At 43.5% G+C, this 15,809-nt stretch overlaps 1 protein-coding gene across 3 annotated transcripts in view; it reads left to right on the forward strand.

Annotated features, from left to right (window-relative positions):
- asic1b (acid-sensing (proton-gated) ion channel 1b) overlaps positions 1 to 14,955 on the forward strand; it is a gene marked incomplete at its 5' end in the record, with an annotated part of 142,120 nt that extends 127,165 nt beyond the window's left edge. For all 3 annotated transcript variants that reach the window (XM_079747279.1, XM_079747277.1, XM_079747278.1), the window contains 7 exons: positions 3,572 to 3,722; positions 5,936 to 5,992; positions 7,503 to 7,656; positions 9,492 to 9,583; positions 9,977 to 10,056; positions 12,845 to 12,946; positions 14,351 to 14,955. In XM_079747279.1, coding sequence (XP_079603405.1) covers positions 3,572 to 3,722; positions 5,936 to 5,992; positions 7,503 to 7,656; positions 9,492 to 9,583; positions 9,977 to 10,056; positions 12,845 to 12,946; positions 14,351 to 14,446 — 732 coding nt within the window. In that variant the 3' untranslated portion in view covers positions 14,447 to 14,955. The remainder of the gene's footprint in view (positions 1 to 3,571; positions 3,723 to 5,935; positions 5,993 to 7,502; positions 7,657 to 9,491; positions 9,584 to 9,976; positions 10,057 to 12,844; positions 12,947 to 14,350) is intronic.
- Positions 14,956 to 15,809: the final 854 nt, after the last annotated feature.

A 15,809-nucleotide genomic window follows, 5' to 3' on the forward strand; every position in this document is an offset into this window, starting at 1 on the left:
AGAACACCAAGATGTAAATCACCTGTTAAAGGATATCTGCTAGTCTCAGAGGGCAAATCAAGAGCCAGCCTCAGTCAGCGGGGATGTAGATAACTGGATTGGTGTTTGCAGCATCAAAAGGGCACGGAATGTATTCTGGTTGTCATCCAGTGCAATTTGAACACAGTCAGCCTAGTATCTTCCTATCTATGTTGCCGTTTAAGTCCTGCCTCAGAGTTCGCTTCTATGCTGTCCCTATGCTAACCTATTTTATAGAAAGTGTCTCCTATATATATATATATATATATATATATATATATATAGGCAACTTGGTGAGCAATAATTCCTAACCTGCAGCTGCTTTGAAAGGTGCTTTAATATCTTATCAGTGGTTTCTGGCAGCTCCCAACTTCATTTAGTGTGTGTGCCCCCCCGCCCCCCCCCCCCACACACACACACACACACCCCCAAGCCCACCGGGACCGCCCGGCGCACGCACACAACGCGCCCTCTATCAATCAGAATGCTCAATGCTGCTGTCTTGTGGGAAATAAAATGAACCGCATGTGGATTTTATCTCAACTGTAAATAATTCCTATGGGTTGAAATGGGTGAGCACATCGGCGTAACGGAAATGACTCCTTCCAACCCCATCATTTGGCTCCTGGGAATCATACATAATGAATATAGGGGCAGGAAGCGATGGAGTTAGGAGGGAAGAGCTCAGTTTCTTCTCCACTGCAATCTGTTACACTGTGTTGGGCAGAGGCAGGGGATTATGCACGCGGAAAATGTCACGTTTACAGAAGACCCGATCCCCATGTATCTCTCTCTCTCTGTCTCTGTCTCTCTCTCTATCTCTCTCTCTGTTTTTCTCTCTCTCTCTGTCTCTGTCTCTCTCTCTCTGTCTCTCTCTCTGTTTTTCTCTCTCTCTTTCTCTCTCTCTCTCTCTCTCTGTCTCTGTTTTTCTCTTGTTTCTCCGTGGCAAAAGCGTTACTCGTTTATCTGTATGTGTTCCTCTCACATTCATTCCACACCAGAATGGACAGCCTCTCTACAGGTGGACTTGTTGACTATTTTCTCCTCAACACTTTTCGACAAAAGGTTCAATTGTGTTCAATCGTTTAGGACTGGTCAGCATTTCCCATCAAAGGGGAGAAAAACGAAGTCGACAAAGGGAGAATATTGAAGCAGTCCTGGTTGGATTTGCTAGCTACAAAGCTACAAACCTCTTAATGCACTATTGAACATTTTCCAAAAAAGCACCTGTTTCCCGCTTCAGCTTCTGCTTGCTCTGCACTTCCCCCCCAGTCTGACTCGGTGGCGGACCGCATGTTCCAGACAGGGACCTCGGTGGGCAGGCAGTAGATGGTTTCTGGTTGAATAGAGGGCTGTTTTTTCTGCTCTTTATCATGGTGAATGTCAGAGCTCAGACTTATGGGAGGGCCTCGGAGCGTGAGAGAACCATTAGTCAGTGGAATGGCTGTCCTCTGTCAGGGTACGCCCCACACAAAGAGCCGCACAAATACAGAGAATCTGCAGCGGTGGACGCAGCGCAGAGAGCCCATTCTGGTTCTGTGGGGTTTAATGGACACTTTGACTTTGGCATGGCGTCCTGAGTGTGTCAACAGAAAGAGAGAAACTCCTTTTATAATCCTGATTAGATTCTTTGATTCCTTGTGAGTGTTATGATGATTGCATTCTGTAGTTGTTTGTATGTGTGTGTGTGTGTGTGTGTGTGTGTGTGTGTGTGTGTGTGTGTGTGTGTGTGTGTGTGTGTGTGTGTGTGTGTGTGTTTACCCATGCTGATTGAATAAGGCACAGGGTTAATGGTAGCCGAATGCTATTTGTGAGCCACATCATTGCACTCCAGTAGGGATTGAGGAATGCAAGTCTTCAAACAGCGACTGTGGCTTTTAATTTATCGCTATTTGAGCACCCAGCGATGCAATGTGTGAGGACATAACTAGAGAGAGGGAGGATCGCAAGATAGCTACTTACGTGAACCTGCTTCTATGAACGGCTTAGTGTGTGCACCTCAGGTTGTCAAGGGTATTTAAATTGTTGGAAATACATATTAAGTGGTTTCACCAAGAAATCATTGCGTCATAATCCCACCTGTTAATTATTCCTGCCTGGTATACACAACAAATCTTAGGGATTTTGCCCAGACACAACAGCAGAATATTAGTAAAGTGAAAAACCCCAAAATTAACAAGATGACGGATCCACTCTAAAAACTCACTATATTCATATGTTAAGCAGACATTTGCATGGTTATTTACTTGCCCCTGTCTTTCCACCAATTGTTTTTATTATTTCATTTTTATTCACATAATCTTTAATAAACAGAAAAGAATCCTTCTTAAAAAAAACAATGATATCAGATTCCATTACCTAACAATAATAAGGTATCTTCGACCCCTCATACTGATATAACACCATACTGATATAACACCATTACCGAGCACTCAAAAGAGCAGAAACAAGCCCTGTTGTAGCCACCCTCCCAAAACCGTTCTCCCCTTCATCCCCCCCTGTTCACTCTGTCTTTGTTCCCGTGCTTCCTTCGCCTATGTCCGTGGCGATCCATGGTCATGGCAGGACCAAACACACACATACACTCGAGTACAGCTCCCGCTGCATGGTGGACCCACTGTTCACAGGCCATCTGAACTACTGCTGCGCCCACTGCTCACCCTGTCTGCCCCCAGTAGGGAGTCCCCATCTAAGCAACGTTCTTCCACTCAAGAACATGGGCAGAAATGGATACCGGAGCGTCGGTGGTATACACATCATGAATGTTACGTGGTAAAGGCCAGCCAGGATACTTTGGTTCCTTGGTGTCTTGTGGCTGCCTCGAGGATCTCTGCTTCAGCGTGGGGTCTTTTTCTGGTGCGGAGATGTATTGGTCTACTTACATTCACACAACAGTGTGAGGATGAGAACAACGTTTTATTTAGGACAAGATTAACTGGATCACAGGTAGAGGGCCAAAGGAGGTAGTCAAATAATCGAAGGAAATCTCATTCAGGTTTCGGTTCAAAGGACAATTCCTTTGCTTGGAAATGAATCCAATAGTGAAAAGGTTTCTCAATCAGAAATGATTGACTCTCTTTCATGGAAGAGGGAATAATATTCCAAAAGATTCAACTTAATTGTCATCTATTGCTTTGTATTCATTCATTGCTTGGCCATATCTTATCGTTATTTTAGTTTTGTATCTCTGTAAAGTCCTCTAGAGAAGGCATCACATTTGTTAGCTAAACAACCAAAACATAAAGCTTCATCATGCTTTTGTGAACATCAAAATAACAATATTCGTATTTAATGGATGATGGGAAATGTGTTTGATGTCATGGACCAGTTCAAACTGCCTTTCACTACATGAGTCTTGTAACACTGTACATGTTCTTTAATATTTAGCATCTGTTTTGCCCAATATGTATGAGATATATCTGATGATTTGTGTTGTTTCTCAATCCACAAAGATCACTTTTGAACTGAAGTCATCACACTAAAAACCTTCAAATCACTCATATAGTATCACACATCACTTAGGGACAAATGTGTTCTTCTCTCCATCTCCCAGCTGACCTACCTACCCCCACCCTGGGGGGACTGCAAGGCCTCGGCCATGGACTCAGACTTCTTCAACACCTACAGCCTCACGGCCTGCCGCATAGACTGTGAGACGCGTTACCTGGTGGAGAACTGCAACTGCAGGATGGTTCATATGCCCGGTATGCATTGTCAAACACAAACAACCTCCTGCCACCCTCTTTGGCTATTCGATAAAAACCCCTGCAGCTGTGTACATACCGTATTGACTCAAGGTACTTTTAAGAGTCGGCCCTCCGACGTACTTACAGCTAAATCAACACCGGCTTGTTCCCAAAGTCTGTTGAATCGAGCGATTTCAGCAGGGAACAAGATGGTTACTGTGCTGTGTGGGCAGTTGAATTACGGCAGGAGTTCCCAAACATCTCTCTGTCCCTTTAGTCCCTGCTCGAGTGGTCATACAGATGCATATATTACCTCACAATCTCTCACTGGTTCATGTGGAAATGGGACGTAATACTCAGTTTGACAGATGCCATATACTAACAAATAGCAGACACTAACATAATCATTATCATCGTATTGTTGACCAGTTGGGGGGGGGGGTCAACAATTCCAAGTTGTAATAGACTAATATAACTTAACCCATTGCGGTGATAGAAGCCCAATGTGCGTTTTGGTTGCAAACTAGCCCTTTCGTCTTTGCCAACCCACCATTTCTATTTAGTTTGAAGTATATCAGGGCCTTGGCACTATAGCATTTGAAGCAGTGACCCAATCCTCAAATCATACCTCAGGAACACGCCTTCACTGTTCAAACACACTCTCAACCTTTTGTGATTGGAACTGAGTGGGTGTGGTAGTGGTCTCTTTAGGGCCGTCCCGGAGCTGCTCCTGAGTGTTTGGTTGGGGCGAGCTTACTTGCTCTTCTGTGAGGCTAACTGAACTGAGCCTTTCTAAGAGGTGAGCCGCACTAAGGGGGCCTTCCATTGTAATGCAACACGGCATCTCCAGGTGCCAAAATAACAAGCAATATTTTAATTGCTTTAGAAAATGAGATATCAGCCTTGAGGTAATAATTGCTGGATGGTATTTTCAATGTCTCTAAGAACGGGCACCCATGTACGCATGTACTGTATGTTCAGAAAACGATTCGGCAGAGTGCTGAGAGACTGGGTTTCACAGCTGTATTTTTGTGAAGCATTACCACATACTGTATCTAGGAAGCATCCTAGCGGCAACAAAAATAAAGTTTGCCAGTCAGTTTTATCCCAAAATGCTCACATTGGGGGAAATTGGAGATGTCACACTTCAGGGAAGCTAAAACCTCAACCAGCGTTTCCCCTGTTGCAGCTTGTGCAGTGATTATGGCTGGCTGTTTTCCTCTGTCCATTGCCATTTAATCAGTCTGTGGCATCTCAGTCAGTGGATTGAACATGAAAATTGTCACAGAGGAAACGTTTTGATTGACCCCAACGTTAACCCTGCCTCATCCGTCCAATAATTGCTACGCAATTGGCTGTCTCCTACTGGGTTCAGTCCCTCTTTTTGGTCTGTGTGAAGGTTACTGTGTGTTTGTGCTTGCGGGCCTGTGTATGTCTGTATGTGTGCGTGCGTGTGTGTGTGTGTGTGTGTGTGTGTGTGTGTGTGGGTGGGGCGGGGAAGGGGGGGGGGGTTATGTGCCCGGTCCTCTGTGAACAATCCAGACAAGCTGTCCATATAATGAGTTGGATTAGCAGTTAGCTAACAGTGATCGTGGTTGTGATTAATGTGGTTCTCCAGAGAACTCCCCCAACCTTCCCCATGCTCACAGGTGGAGCACTGATCCTATTAGTCCTCCCATTTGTCCCAATCATTTAGTTCACTTCATCAAACGAAATTCCACCAGATTGCAAACTCTACCCCCAAGGAATATTTGTGGATCGTGCTGTGAATGATCCGCACCTTTGAGCTGGTGTTCCCCAAGCCTATCTCCTGGAGAGTTAAATCACCATCGCTCCCTTCACTTCTTCAGAGACGTGGGGGGGGGGGGGGGGGAACAGGCAGGAAAGACTTTGATGGAGACAGGGGCTGAGCGGGTGTGTGTGGGGGGGGAGGGTGTTGTCGGATGTGGGGCAACAGGAAACAGAGGAACCACACGGTGAGACACTGAAAGGAGATAAACTCAAAGAGAAGTTAATGAATTCAATTAGGAGATGAGATCAAGCTGAGAGGGTAACTCCAGCGCTGATAAGACCTGTAATGACGGTCTGACACTCACATTAATTACCGGTCTGCCTCTGATCTCTTGTCCTTCCTTCTTCGCTGAGAGTGCTTAAGAAGGACCCCGTCCCCCCCCGACCTCCCGTCTTATAGTCACAATGACAAGCTGCTGTCTGTCCTGTCTGGTGTTCAGGAGATGCCCCCTACTGCACCCCAGAGCAGTACAAGGAGTGTGCTGATCCAGCCCTGGGTAAGGAGATGACAAGACAAGACACCTGTTTGGCTTCCTGTCTTTGTCTACCTGTCTGTCTGCCTGTCTTTCTTCCGGTCTGTGTCTACTTTTCTGTCCGCCTGCCTGTCTCTCTGTGTCCCTACCTGTTTGTCTGTGTCTACCCTTCAGTCTTTCTGTGTCTACTTGTCTGTCTGTCTGTGTCGACCTGTCTGTCTGCGTTTGCCTTTCTTTCATGTATAAATCCATATGTGCCTGTTTACGTCTTTCGACATCTTTAACCTTGTTAAATTGTTTTATTGAATTTTTGCAAGTTCTCCACCTCAAAGCGGATATGTGATCGTTTCACTTTGTATCCTGACACTTGTTCACTCGTGTTTTGTGTGCGAAGAGAGGGAGGATCGATTAAGTAGGCTCCTTCTACCGCTATATATTTAGGTACACTGTTGAATCGATTCCAGTGATTCATTATGTCATTTTAAATGGCAACATCCATTGTTGCTAATGGATAATGCATAGCAGTGCCCAACAGTGGCAGGAAATTAGAAGGTGGAGCAATGTTGTGTCTGTGTGTTAAGTCATACAGTCACAGTCAAACCATGATTTGTAGCCATGGCTGGTTCTTGTAATTCCCATCTGAAGGTTTATGGGCCACTGGTTTAGAGTCTGAGTGGTCTGTGCAGCCCAAACCGGCCGCAAACCTATTTTCTGACACAGATGTCTCAGGTACCTCAGCCCCAACTTTACAACCACACACCCATAACTCCTAAAATTCTCCTTCATTAGCGGTTGCTGTCGACCAATTGATGGATTACAGGAAGCACGCACAAGAGATCCATTAAAAGTAATTGTGCCAAAGCTTAGTCCTGTGTCAACTTTGTTTGAAGAACTTCATCTCCCTTTTAATGCAGAGCACAGCATCTGTCAGTGTTTTACAGAAATGTATATTCATATATTCAAAAATTATATTTTTCATGCATGTCCGTTTCTACATCATATCTAAAGTGCTGTGCTGAATATAGACACCACAGGCCAACTCACCATCCTCATTGCTGTGTTAGTAGGTGTTTTCACCACAATCAAACATCCCCCACACACCAAACCTGGGCATACCTGACTCCTACAACAGCCCAGCGTATCTTTGTTTTTAATCCTTTGAGACACGTATTATGTGAGCCTTCTCTCACACTCTTTTTTTGTTCACTTTATCCTTCGTACATCTCCATCTTTCGTTCACTCCTTGCAAGTCGGCCATCGCCGTCTTTGAGGGCGTCCTCTGTGCGCTTCTTAGTGTGATGCTGTGATGTTGTCTGGTGTTCTTTGTTCAAGTCTTATCTGGTCCGTCCTCCACGCTCTGCTCCTGCGTAAATGGGAATCTGTGTGTATTCATGCATAGTCATGCGTGCTCATGAATGAGGTGGGCATGCGCACGCAGTGGAGTAGGAGTCAGAGAGAGAATGTGTGTGTACTCGTGTGCAAGCCAACACTCATCACTCGTTGGTTTACGCTAACGTTTTTAACCCCCATGTAGACTTCCTAGTGGAACGGGACAATGATTACTGCGTTTGTGAGACGCCATGCAACATGACGCGCTACGGTAAAGAGATGTCGTTTGTCAAGATCCCGAGCAAGGCATCAGCCAAGTACCTCGCCAAGAAATACAACAAGACGGAGCAGTACATTGCGTAAGTATCATCCTGTTTTCAAGCGGGGATCAACACCGGGTCGAAGAGAGCAGCATCGCTAAATTAAGATCCTCACGATTGTGCCAGCGGGGAACGGAGCTGACAGGCCACTAAGTTTCCCCGCTCCTTCTTAAAACCACAACACAGGCCAGACCACCACGGATAAACCCATCGTTTGGTTTGTCTTTGTCCAACAAACGAGAGAGATCAAAGAGATCAAGAGAGATGCACATTTTGAGTCCCGAAGCTGTCACAGAAAGTTGTCACAGTCTAGAGACGGATCATCCTCTCATTCAGCCCTCACTTCTCTCTTTGAGAAGCTTGCTTTTTTTGCCTTTTTAATTCCCTGCGGGCAGGGATATGAAATTCCTCAGAGAGAGCCATTTCAGCTGGCCATATGTGTGCATTGTCGCTCTGATACACACCATAGGACAGAGATGCAGATTGTCTGGCCATAGCCATGTTTACGGGTGTGAAACTAAATCCGGAAACAATTAGCAGACACACTTCCCCTGTCCCAGCATTGTAACAGGTGGCAAACGTGGATGGAGTCTGTGTTATCCCTGTCTTTTGCAGCGTTACGCTTGTCACAATATGATGTTAAGCACATGCACAAACATTGTATTTATCCCAAATGTGAATAAGCAGTTAATACATAGGGGGGGGGGGGGGGGGGTTGTTGCATTTGACATTTGGAGCAAAGACACCCATGAGACGCACACACCCAAAGCCAGACAGTCTTATCTTTCCTTGGATTAAACACCATTAGATCTGCTGCAGCAGATGATAACCTGCGTGTGTGTACACATTTTTCACAGTGCAGACTGGCATCCTCGACAGGTACTGCATAACAAGAGGCTCTGTCCGGATATAGGGATTGCTTTGGGGATGATAATAATACAAATACAAATATGGTATTTGTTGCGTCTTCCTGAAAAAATAAAATAAAACGCATAAGATTGTGAATGTTACATTCACAATTCATTGAGGTAATCATTTACCTTTTTCTGTACACTGATGAACATTTATGGTAAGGACTAAAATAGGTTTTGTTAAAAGATATGCCGTTTTTGAACGGCTCTTTTCTGACTAAAACAGGGACATTTAGTTTTTTTGTGCTGGCTTAGGTTGCTCTTAAAAACACACGTATACGGAGTTCAATTAGGTGGGTAAAGACCCAATGTTTTTATTGTTATCATAACGTATTCAAGAATTACCAGAACCATATTTAATAACTTGCAAACATGCAATATTACCATTACCATGAAAAAGCATTCAAATGCGGTCCCTTCCTCATTATCTTTATTTCTCACATATTCTTCACCCTTTTTTCCTATCTTTAGAGGAAATCTGTCAACAGGCAGAGGGAGAACAGCAAAAAAAAAAGAGTCATTCAACGCGTTCCCATTAACTAATATCACATAAAAACATCCTCGGTGACAAATAGGCAATAATAGAGGAAAGCAACATGATATCTCAAACTTCCTCTCGCAGCCACAAAAACGTCAGTGAGGCAGTAGTCAGATATCTTTTCCTTGAGATGCACGAGTTGAGTCTATGTAAGGGTCATTACTTGGCCTATCCAATAACAAACCACAAAGTTTATCTCCCTTCAATATATAACCTCTAAATAAAAATAGAAATCATACGACAATATTGGTTCTCAAGTTGCTTCCCTGAATCGCTTGGGAGGTGGAGGTGGTGGTGGTGGTGGTGGTGGTGGTGGTGGTGGTGTAGGAGTGCAGCTTCCAGAACAAGACAACAGCATGTCTTTGTAACGTGGATACTGTGGAGCTGTCGATAGCTGAGAGGTTGCTTTTCCTGTGTGTTCCCAGTGACAACATCCTGGTTCTGGATATCTTCTTCGAGGCTCTGAACTATGAAACCATCGAACAGAAGAAGGCGTACGAGCTGGCAGGGCTGCTGGGTAAGGGAGTTCGAGTCAGACCACGACGACTTATGAATAATTCATCTGTGATTGTGATGGATCTTTTATTTATTTATTTTAAAGAAATACTGTGACATATATTCAAGATGACATTGATGCACGTCAACACATTTCCATAAGAGGCCATGGAAAGCTTGCTGTCAAATTCTATAATGTGTTGTTCTTTTTATCAGTATTTACCCTCAATTTATATAAAGTGTGTGTTTTTTCATTTCACACATTATACCGGTCTATGCCTCCAATGCTGTCAGACCTGCAGTTAGTGATTTATTGAGTACGACGTTCCCTCCCTTTGGGGGTCAAATGCATCGACCGATCCTATTACACTCCTGGCCTGTGATGTGACTGCACCATTTTGATTTGTCTATCCAGGGGACATTGGGGGTCAAATGGGCCTTTTCATCGGGGCCAGCATCCTCACCATCCTGGAGCTCTTTGACTACCTGTATGAGGTAAGGGTCTCTCTCCCGCTCTCTCGCTTTGTCTCTCTCCTCTGGCTATCTGTACAAGGTAAATGTTTCTCTCTCTCTCTCTCTCTTTACCCAAACATCTACTCCTTTTAAATTGATGGGTTCTGCAGCATTTAGTTTATTGAAAAGAAACTCTTGCCAAAATGGTCTTGTAAGTTATTTTGTTTTTAAACAACACATCAGTATTGATATTTATTTGCTAATTTATTTGTGTCGGCACAAAGTCAAATCCATTTCAGTCTGAACAAAAGTCAATTACAAAATGAAAATGTTACAAAGAAGTACTGCATGGGGTGCTAAGGAAAACTTAGGAAAACCAAAAAACTAACCCGTTTTTTTACCTGGACCCTATTCTCCAAATACAGGCTACAATGTAATCCTTTTGGGCAAAAGAGGCCAGACAATGTACATCCTCTAACGTGCGTGTTTTTGCCACTGACAGGCTCAGACTGTATTTTAACATTATAGAAAGGATCCCTACAGAGAATTACAACTTTGTTCTTTACCTTTCGGTTTGTTTGATACTTTGTCCAACCAAGTATCACTCAATGAGACTTGTGAGGGATGGGTTGTTGCAGGAAGAGAATGGGGGAAACGTCAGTTAGAGCCTGAGAGATGAGGGTTTGTTTTGTCGGGCAGCAGAAAGCATGCCTTGGTGTTATCTTTAAGATTTGGGTGGAGAGGAGAGTTTATTTTATAGACAGTAGGGAAATGTACTACGCAACAACAAGATTTCAGAGCGAGCCAAACAGGTGGGATCGAGTGATAGATAGCCAAATAGAAACTTGTGTTTCTCTGTAGAGATTATTTCCGTTAGGTTCGAATATAATCCGAGCAAGTCAGTGGCAAAAGAAAAGAACTTTAGAGTACGTGCTTTGACAGGGCATTATTCGTCAGACGGATTACATTGCAGACCTTGTTCCGGTTATACTGGACCAATTCCAAATATTGTTGTCTGCATTAGTCCCTTACACCTAAAATGACCTAAAATAGGGTTGAAACATCCCTAAATTCTATTTTAACCCATGATCCCATGGGCCTATCCACAGATTTTTTAGCCTGATTCCAGTATGTGGACAAGATTATATCCACAGATTGTCTAGCATGATTATAGTTTGTAGACAACATTATATCCACAGATTGTCTAGCATGATTGTAGTGTGTAGACACTTTTTGATCCACAGATTGTCTAGAATGATTGTAGTGTGTAGACACTATATATCCACAGATTGTCTAGCATGATTATACAGCGTAGATACCATAATTTAGAGCAATGACAATCCATGGATGTAGTTGAGTCTACACACACTAGAATCATGCTAGACCAGGGGTCAGCAACTTTTTCAACATGTAGTGCCAGTGCACATTTTCTCGTTAATGAGTGAGCCTTAAGCAACACTATTTTAAAAATTAAGATGAATTATGACACAGCGACCAAAAACATTTCCAGAAGACCTGGAATTGTACTATTTCCATATAGTCCACAATCATGCATCAACATTTTAAATGTTTTTTGGGTTGTTATATTTGCAACATGGGCTTACAAATTATAATTACATATCAGAAACATTCAGAAACTCATTCAAAAACATATTTGCACTGTGAGAAATGTAAAAAATGAGAATATATGAGAATGTTGGAACTATCCACATCAATATCTTTAAGACATGTACAGCTTTGCAAAACCATGTGAAGGCAATGCATACAGGCCACATGCAACAATATTTTAAATATTTTCTTCTCTATTACTCATAACATAGGTTTAAAAACTATTAATTTATCCCATTTCAGAACACTGCTTTCTGTAACTGATTTAAACATATTTGCACTGGGAGGAAATGCCCAAAACAGAGTAAAGTGCAAAAAAAAATGGTAGCAATGATTATGCTGCCGCAATGTGCTGTGAATTTTTTTAATAATAATAATAAAAAGGAAAAAAAGTTTTTTTTGTAAAGTGTGCCAATGATTATGCTGCCCCATGCCAGTGGTGGCACGCGTGCCTAGGGTTGCCGACCCCTGTGCTAGACAATCATGGATAGGCCCTTGAATGCAAAACAGTAAAGCTATCCTTTAACAGTTTGTTTCATATAAAATAATCTACTTTTAACCAGAAGTTATTGCTGCATTCTCTATTCTTTGTGTTATTCTTTCTAAATTGTGCATTGATAAAAGATATATTAAGATATAGAGTAAACAATAATGATAAGCTGTCTGTTTACAAAAGAACTGGGCCTGAAGAATGTGGAGTTGCCATGGAGTCCCCCGCCCCAAAAACTCACACATCATTACTGCTGAATACATTAACATTTTGGATGTATTCTATTTTAGATGAATCAGGTTCTGTCAGTCCATTCTTTTGAAGGAAGCTCTCTGCTTAGTTGCATGCTTGTTTAACGATTAGCGATGGAGATTAATCTATTCTTTGTCGGGCCTTGGTTTCAGTGGGTGCGTGCGTGCGTGTGTGTGGGCATTGGTTTGATCATGTGTGCGTGTGCGTGTGTATGTGTGGGTCTGCGCCCCCGCCATCTCCAATCACATAATAGATCGCTAGCCTCATATTTATAGAACTGTGAAATCCATGTCATCCTAACCAGTGCTGTGGTGCGAGTGGGCGTGTGACATTGTTGCGAAGCCGTGTGTCGTGTATGAACACACACTGAAAACATGGCCATGTCAAGCACGCTGAACGTGTGGGAGAGCAGCCTCGTCCTATAGGCCGCTGTGAGACGTCTTCATACTCTGATGACTCTCTGGGTGCCCTCTGTTCCAGGTGATCAAGTACAAGCTGTGCCACTGCTCGAAGAAGAAGCACAAGCGGAGCAGCAACAACGACCGGGGAGCCGTGTTGAGCCTGGATGACGTCAAGCACCATGTCAGTGAGCGAGTTCCTACCCACCGCACGCTCCTCCGTTCCGCGCCCCGTCCCGATACCGCCTAGCTTAAACAGGGGGGAGAACAATCATAATGCGATGTCCGTTCGTTATGATTTCATGTCTGGGAACAGATGTGACCGCTTTACGCCAAGTTGTTGAATGATGTTTGGCAATGTGTTTTCTCGTCAGTCTGGTCCACCTGGAATTCAGTATTTATTGACAGACTTTTTTTTTTTTGTATTAATTAACCACCGGCTGGCTCTTGTCTGGTTTCATTTGAATTGGAAGCCGATTAGTGAAACACAAACAACAGAGACTCAGTTGGCAGTGTTTCTAACAGGAAACCCTGGCAAGTTCTATCGATTTTTTGGGGGGGATTTTTCTCAATTAAATAGTACCCCAGACAGCAGAACACCTAGGAAAAGCCTGTTTTATATTACTGCACTTTAAGATTCTGGGTCTGAATCATTCCCATAATCACATGTAGTAGAAGGATATGTAGGTTAGGGTTGAGAGAGAGAGAGGGATAAATTGTGAAAAAGAGACAGTGAGAAAAATAGAGAGGGATAAATTGTGAGAAAGAGAGAGAGTGGGAGATTAGGTGGAGAAGCAAGTGGAAGAGAATTTGATAGATGTGCCATTGAGAGAAAGATTGGGCTACTGAAAATTGAGACGTATAGTTAGAAGCCGCAGCAGAAACAAGTTGAAATTGTTTGAATTTAATCAACGGTTTTAGGCCCAGATTAGGCCATTATAGCGAGGGGGGTGGGACTAGGGCATGGGAAGGTTGGACAGCTCAACTGATTACCAACCCTAAATTAAGCCTTTGCACTTTATTATGTCATTCTAGCTTTCCCTCGTCAACATCAACAGGGAAGCATATGTGCTCGTTGCTTGATCAGCACAGTAAATTAGTAATGTGTTTTCTGTAGTATTTTCTTCATTAATTAACCCTAACACAATTTTCCCTACCTAAAAGGTTCATCCACCATTATTCTAACCCTTCTGGGAAAACTTATTTCCGTAATTCTTTTCTCACCATTCCACACATTGCGTGTCTGACTTATTTATCAATTGGCATAACTAATGAGTGCCTTCCCCTCATGCTGCCAAAAACAAAAAAACTGTTAAAATAAACAGGTGGACCAGAAAATGCTGCCATGCCATCAAGACCCAAAAACGTGAAAACCTGTTAACATGCAATTACTGAACGTGTTGGAACTATTTTTCGTGCGTGGTGGTACAAATGAAAAATGTGTTCCAGTGTGTAATTTCCTCTCTCTCTCTCTATTTCTCTCTCTCTCTCTCTCTCTCTCTCTCTCTCTCTCTCTCTCTCTCTCTCTCTCTCTCTCTTTCTCTCCCTCTCTTCCCCTCTCGCTATTGCTCTTCCTCCTCCATCTCAGGCTCCGTGTGAGAACCTGCGTACGCCGTCCACGTATCCCGCCAACATGCTACCTCACCACCCTGGCCAGGGCAACTTTGAAGACTTCACATGTTGAGCGCAGCGCCCGGGCGCTCAGGGAACGAGGACTGGCATCGTGTCGTCCAAAGCCAGAACCACAGAAAAACAAAACAGACTTAAAGTCTTGAACAAGGGAGGCCAAGATAAATGATACGGAACCATATTCAGAAAAACACTGACATTTTTTTTTCCAAAGAACTAAACAAACAAAAAAAGGAATTCAAATAAAAAAAACTTTTTTTTTTAAACAGAGGCTTGAAAGGGGGGGAGGACATAATTGCGACCTGACGTAGATATCTGTCGCGTCTCCCCGAAAAAATGCGGTAGGAGACAGTGTGTCGTTTGGCAGCACACCCCCCCCCAGGGATCGCCCGTCTGCGTGGATGTGACATACTGTCGATCACAGAGAAAAGCATGTCAGAACACGGACACCCGTTTCCCACGGCAGACGATGGGCGGTGCAGTGTACCGCCGCTACACCGCAGAAGACAGCTGATGAAGAGCCACATGCCTTTATATCCCCCTGACTGTTGACAGCACCACCACCACCACCACCTCTGACTTTGTTAGAGAGTCAGAGGTGGGGGTGGGGATGGGGGGGGGGGGGGTGTATATAAAAAATACAAAACAAAGCAAAATTGCTTATTCCATTGTACGTATGTAGCAAGATGAGAACCTGTGGCAATTGTTGGAAGAAGATTAATTAAACACGGCGGACACGGTGTAGTGGGTGGCACTTAGCTCATGAATGTATCTTTGTCCGTGATTACAAGGTTCAGATCAAAGCATGAAGGGGGGACTAGCTGTTAACGTGTTTGGGGGGCTGACAGGTTTTGGTTTAGGTCTGCAGTGGTGGTCGTAGACACATCCTCCACCGTTGAATTTGAAACATATGCTGGTGGATATTTCAGGTCTCATCTTGTAAATGCATGCTTGTATTCGTCCTGTGCATGCATTTCATTGTTTTATTATTTTTTATGTTTTTATAGATATAAATATATACATTTGCCAAATTTGCCTAAGTGATAAACCGCAACAGGAAGATGGTTTTGTGTGTGGGTGTGTGAATGCGTGTATGCCTGTGCGCAAGCACATGTGTGTTCACACACACGTGTGTTTGTGCGTGTGTGTCTTGTGTAGTGATAAGTGAATCACGTAGCCACATGCTCTTTGGTTTTATATGTTTCTTTTGATTACAAACAAGCTGAAATCTATTTCAATCTAGTCTTTTCAATTCGCCATTCAATGTTTGCCCAGTGAGCCAGAAAACGTATGAGAGTGTATGACTTCCTCTGCCCAACTTCATTTCCTGGTATCTCGGCTCTTGTGATAGGCTGAGATTGCCACCCTCACTGGATTGGTCTATTCCCTGGAGTACGGTTGGCCTGTTAAAAGTTCTT

This window comes from Pollachius pollachius (assembly GCF_949987615.1).
Source record: "Pollachius pollachius genome assembly, chromosome: 12".
NCBI classification, from domain to species: domain Eukaryota; kingdom Metazoa; phylum Chordata; class Actinopteri; order Gadiformes; family Gadidae; genus Pollachius; species Pollachius pollachius.